Below are 5,994 nucleotides of genomic sequence, written 5' to 3'. Positions count from 1 at the left end.
AAGTATCCCAAATCTGGCTCAAATGGAAGCTTCAGAGAGAGAGAGATTGAAGCCAATGTTGATAATTTTCCAAGAAAACTCCACATACAATGAGATGCATGCATACATCATTCTCTGCAACCATCCCAAAATGCCAAGATCCAAACCAAGCATGCCATCCAAATGGTTTTGTAGTTCATGCTCTGTGTCATACACATATAATTGTGCAAAATGTGGGCCCTCTTCTTGTGTTCAACAACACGATGATATACATTGCCATGAACTCAAAAGTTACATCAATATGAGCACCCAATGATACAAAAGCCCTGGGCACTATTGTAAGCCCCTATGCTCTTCCTGCTTCTAAAATCATTACCATGCACTACAATTTTTAAAATCTTAGTGGGTGGTTCCTCTAATGACAACCCCCACACATACGCTACTTTACAGCAACAACTGGTTACTAGTTTTTTGTCTCCTCTTTTCAATTGGAGCATCGCAAAAACTACAACAATCTGAGTGAGTAAAGAGTAGGTGTAATAAACACCAATGGATACATGGACATGTAACGGAACGTATACAACCTTGCGAATGCAGCCCTTCTTCCAGACAAGTGATTTTCGAGCTCTCCATAGGCAACTTTGAGGTCATCGCTCTCTCTCTCTCTCTCTCTCCATTCCTCTATGAGTCTCTGTAATTACATTTTATATATGCATGTGGCATAGACAAGTAACCCAAAAGTATACAACCTTGCAAATGCAGCCCTTCTTCTGATTTTCCAGCTCCGCATAGGCAACTTTGAGGTCATCCCTTTCTCTCTCCATTCCTCTAGGAGTCTCTGTAATTACATTCTATCACCTTCCAAACTCTTCAACTCTTCTGTCTGTTCATGCAGATGCAACTATGGCGACTTCAAGTTTACCAGAAAGAGAGAGAGAGAAGCATTGATCAAGTCAAGAAACTAGGGCTACAGTTGTTGCTGGCGAAGGAAGAGGTGGTCAAGTCCGAGGTTCGGCTACAGAGGGCTTTGCCTCAGAAACAAGAGCAGCTGGATGCAGGGAGGACTCTCCGCCAGGTTTACCTTTATTGTTTCGAAATTAGAAAGCAGCCCATCAAACCTCATTTTTAAGCGGACGTAATCCTCATCCTGACTACGAAGTGGCAACGGTTATGGTAGGAAGGCCATTTAGTTCAATATGTTGGGCGCCCAAGCGGACAAACAAGGGGAACTTGCTGATCGACGACATGCTAGATGTTTAGCAGAGCTTCAGGGTACAGAAGCTATGGCGCACCGGGGGTTTCAGCAAATAGAAGGAAGCTTGCCTTGTGGGCGAAGACCCTTGATCAGATGGAAGGGCTCATTGATCTTGACACCTATAGTCCTCTCCTGCGCAGTTGCAAAGCCCTGTCACATGGCAAACGCCTCCATCTGTACATGGTCCTCAATGGGTACGACAAGGTCTTATACGTACAGAACATGCTTCTTGACATGTACGGCAAGTGTGGGTCCTTAGATGACACATGTGCCTTGTTTGCCAAGATGCATACACGGGATGTCTTCTCTTGGAATGTCACCATCAGTGCACATGCACGCAGCGGGCAGATCAAGGTGGCGTTCCAACTTTTCCAACAGATGTGGTGGTACAATGTGGAGCCAAACCAGTTCACCTTGGTCAGCATTCTTTCTGTATGCACCAATCAATCAGTATTAGTCATCGGGGAACACATGCATGCATGCATTGTCATGGGTGGATGTGAGGATGATGTGGTCGTGGACACTGCCATTGTCAACATGTACTCGAAATCTGGCGACTTGAAAGCAGCCAGGGTTATGTTCGAGAAGATGCTGACACGAAATGTGTATTCATGGAGTGCTATGATTGCAGCATATGCCCAGCATGGACAAGGTGAGGATGCTATTCAACTCTTTGATTTGATGCAACATCTAGGAGAGTTGCCAAATAAAGTGACCTTTATCTCTTTGCTGGATGCGTGTGCCAGTCTAGGAGCTTTAGTCATTGGAACACGGGCACATGCACGTGTTGTGGGAACTGAAATCGAATGTGATGTGGTTGTGGGCACTGCATTTGTCAACATGTATGCCAAGTGCAACCACTTGCAGGAGGCTTGCAAGGTCTTTGACAACATGCCTGATCCCAATGTGATCTCATGGAATGCCATGATTTCAGGGTATGCCCAACATGGGGAGGGCATGGCAGCCTTCAAGCTTTTCAATCAAATGCAGGAAAAGCAAGTTGAACCAAACAAGGCAACCTTTGTCTCCGTCCTCGATGCATGCGCTGGCATCATGGCTCTCAAAGAGGGTGAAAGCCTTCATGTCCAGATTATGACCCATTGTTTTGAGCCTGATGTCGTCATTTCAACCGCCTTGGTGAACATGTATGGGAAGTGCGGCTGCTTAGAGAAGGCACGTGAGGTGTTTGAAAAGATGCCCTACAGGAACATTGTGTCATGGAATGCCATCATTGCAGTACATTCTCAGCATGGGCATTGCAAAGAGGCCTTTGACTTTTTTTATCAAATGCAGTGGGAAGGAATAGTTCCCGATAAGGTGACCTTTGTCAGCATGTTTGATGCATGTGCGAGGCTTCCAGCTTTGGCTGATGGAAAGCGCATGCATGCACAGATTGTTGTAAAGGGCTTCGAGTTCGATGTTACAGTTGGAACTGCCATCATCAACATGTATGGCAAGTGTGGCATCACAGAGGAGGCAAGGAGATTGTTTGACGACCTCCCAGAGAGGAATACAATCACATGGAGCTCAATGATTGGTGCTTATGCACAGCATGATCAAGGGAATGACGCTTTTCGATTATACAGCAGGATGCATCGAGAATGCATTAAACCAGATAGGATCACTTACATTAGCATTCTTGATGTATGTGCCAGCATGGCAGATCTTGCCGAAGGTGAACAGGTACATGTTGAAGTTGTGATGGAAGCATATGAGTCGGATGATGTTGTGGGGACTGCTCTTGTTAGCTTGTATGGTAAGTGTGGCAGCCTCGAAGCTTCATGGGCGGTGTTCAACAAGATGTCTGTGCAGGGTGTCGTCACTTGGAATGCCCTAATTGCAGGCTATGCCCAGCATGGGCACGGCAAGGAAACTCTGGAGCTGTTTTATCAAATGCAAGATGCAGGAGTAAGGCCCACTGAGGTCACATTCATTAGTGTTCTGAACGCATGCAGCCATGCAGGTCTAGTCAAAGAAGGTCGGCATTGCTTTTATTCTATGAATCTAAAATATGGTATTACAGCTTCCACAGATCATTATGGCTGCATGGTTGATTTGCTTGGGAGGGCTGGACTGCTGGATGAGGCAGAAGGCTTGATTAACTGTATGCTTGACCAGCCTACTGCTGTGACATGGATGAGCTTGCTTGGTGCTTGCAGACACCAAACTGATATAAAACGAGGTGAACGTGCAGCAAGCAATTTGTTTCGATTGGATCCTGAAAATGCGGCACCACGTGTAATGCTGTCCAATATGTATGCAGCCGCTGGCATGGTGGATCCAGCTGCATGTGTGATGAGTGAAGAAGGTTCACAAAAGCAAGTCTCTACAACGTTTTAGTGCACCTGGATGGCATGGGGTCTCTTAAAGAAAGGCTCACAAAGAATTATGTAAAATAAGTATGTATTAGGTACCAAGGTACCTTAACGATCTTAAGGATTCATATATTATAATTGTGCAGAAGGATTCGTACATTATTAGGTACATTCATACATTATTAGGTGCCTTAACGATCTTAAGGATTCATATGTTACAATTGTGCAGAAGCATTATTCACCTTATGATTTGGAGCTTCTTCCTCATGGCAGACCATCCATTAATAACCAGTATGTCTTGGTTTCATCATGGTTTAGTAGCCATTAATAGATACTTTAAATAGTCCATGTTTATCATCTCCATAAGGGTTTGTCACAGCAAAGGCACCTCATATCAACCCTCTGAAAGTAAGATAATCCTCATACAACCCAACGTTTCTGTTTTGCAAGCCTCGCTTCTACAGGGAAGCTAATGATTGGACCCCACATGAGAGCCCACCTGTGTTTGAGCATGAGAAAGACAAGTTCTTGCATAAAACACCATATATAAGAATCTTCAATGAGAGCCCATTAGGGTTTGAGTATGAGAAAAACAAGTTCTTGCATAAAACGCCATATATAAGAATCCTCAAACCTGCCCTGAACTAATTGTGAAGAGAAGCAGAAGCTTGGAAAGGAAGGCGACCTGGCCGTGAAATGGCTGGGCATTCCCAGGGTCGAGACCAACCTCATCACATGTGCTTCCATTGTACGGTTTTGCAGGAATGCAAATGCCAGCATGCCCACATCATCATAGGTGGTTGCGCCGAGGGCGTACCTGTGACAATTTTTAAAACAGCCTGGTCCAAACGTATGGAAAATGCTGCCACTTTGAGGATGTGAGGGGCGTGCTTGATAGGATCTTTCAGCACTGTGTGGTGTCATGTACTTCAATTATTGCGGGAAGGCAAGGATGCCTTCCTCCTTTTCCGACAAATGCAGTTGACTGGGGTGAAGCCACGTTCCTCAGCATTCTTCCTGTATGTGGCTGGGCTGAGTGGGGTCCTTTCGCATGCCCACTAGGAAATCTAGCCAAACAACCCTTGCTGCAGCAAAGAAGGTGCATACTGTTATTGTGAACAGAAAACTTGAGTGAGATGTTGTAGTGGGCAGTGAATATCTGAAAAGATAAAGAACACCACTGAGCTCATCAACATGTATAGCAAGTTTGGGAGCTTGAAAAATGCATGAGAGACATTTGACAAGATGCCCGAGCAGAATGTTGCCTTATAATTAATCACAAGCCTTTTTTTAACCTCTCTTTTGCTTTGAATGTTTATTGATGTAGGAAGCAATGGAATGCCATTATTGCAACTTATGCTCAGCATGGGAACGGCAAAGGACCCTTTCATCTTTTTCAACATATGCTGCACAAAGGCAGCGAACCAGGTAAACTTCCTTTGTAAGCAGTCTGCATGCTTGTGCCAGCCCGGTAGCTTTAGCACAAGGTAAGTGGATGCATGCCTACCTAAAAACCCACAGTTTTCAGTTGGATATCGCGGTGTAAACTGAAAGAATGTGCACAAGCGGAAGCAATGAACATGAGAGAGAGAAAGATTGCAAGCAAGAACTGAGCTTTATTAGCTTGAGGTTACAGAGTACAAGAGCCAGCAAATAGGGCAAGGCATGATATGATAGAATGAATAAAGGGAGCACCTCTTATATACTTGTGCATGAAGCAGTCAGCTGTAGGAAAACAGGCCGACAGCTCCACGACATCATAAATAGAAGGATGCAATATTTTAACACCCCTCTGCATCTTGAAGTGTACAAAAAAGTCAGAAGAAAACTGATGACGAAGGTGCGACCATGGACACCTCAGCATGGCCAGTACTGAGTACACCTCGGAAAATGCACATGTCAGCTTGTTGTCTTCAGAGAACATAATGCCTCTATAAAGAACAAAAGAAAATCTGCTTGGCTCCAAACTCAAAGTAGAACTGTGAACACATCACATCCAATAACCTCGAACAAATGAACATGGAACACATCCTTTCCAAAGTCTCTGCTAACCAATAATTCTGGAACTCATCCGAACCATGAAGGAAACTTGATTGATCCTAGAACGCATCCGGACCATCAAGTGAACTTGCCTGTCTTTATACTTGGAACTCCGACACACGGGTCCCATGCTCCAGATTTAATATAAGAGAGCTCCCTCACCCGCCCACAAGCCATTTCTGGAAGACAGCACGGAGGATCACAGCAGGACACCAGTCATGTTCTCTCCAGACTGTAAGGCCTTGGGAGAGCTGGGGTTATCACTAGATGAGTTTGTGTCAGTGTCATATAACTTGTCTTTGCCCTTCTTTGAAGACTTGCCCTTGTCTCGGCTTTGCCTTTGTCCTTTGACTGACAATCCTTTGACAGGTGGCCTTCCTTCCCACACTTGTAACACGGACTCCG

General features: G+C 44.9%; 1 protein-coding gene across 3 annotated transcripts; it reads left to right on the top strand.

Moving 5' to 3' along the window:
- Nucleotides 1–482: 482 nt before the first annotated feature.
- On the top strand, nt 483–4,845 carry LOC147615116 (pentatricopeptide repeat-containing protein At1g03540-like). 3 transcript variants are annotated; one of them, XM_086779097.1, is made up of 4 exons: nt 496–625; nt 742–782; nt 875–1,054; nt 1,161–4,845. In XM_086779097.1, exon 4 carries the CDS (start codon nt 1,232–1,234, stop codon nt 3,572–3,574), a length of 2,343 nt encoding a protein of 780 aa, XP_086635223.1. In that variant the 5' UTR covers nt 496–625; nt 742–782; nt 875–1,054; nt 1,161–1,231; the 3' UTR covers nt 3,575–4,845. The 3 variants fall into 3 exon arrangements, with proteins under 3 accessions (XP_086635222.1, XP_086635223.1, XP_086635221.1); XM_086779095.1 differs by having other exon boundaries at nt 875–4,845; XM_086779096.1 differs by lacking the exon at nt 742–782 and having other exon boundaries at nt 483–625; nt 875–4,845.
- The last annotated feature ends 1,149 nt before the right edge of the window (nt 4,846–5,994 follow it).

Source organism: Cibotium barometz, chromosome 40 (genome assembly GCF_041138505.1).
Source record: "Cibotium barometz isolate CiBa-2024 chromosome 40, ASM4113850v1, whole genome shotgun sequence".
NCBI lineage: Eukaryota > Viridiplantae > Streptophyta > Polypodiopsida > Cyatheales > Cibotiaceae > Cibotium > Cibotium barometz.
Note: the sequence above shows the minus strand (reverse complement) of the source record. Positions and strands in the feature narration are given on the sequence as shown.

Coding starts and splice junctions, on each gene's coding strand:
- LOC147615116 (XM_086779096.1), top strand. CDS start 1,232: ATGTTTAGCAGAGCTTCAGGGTACAGAAGCTATGGCGCACCGGGGGTT.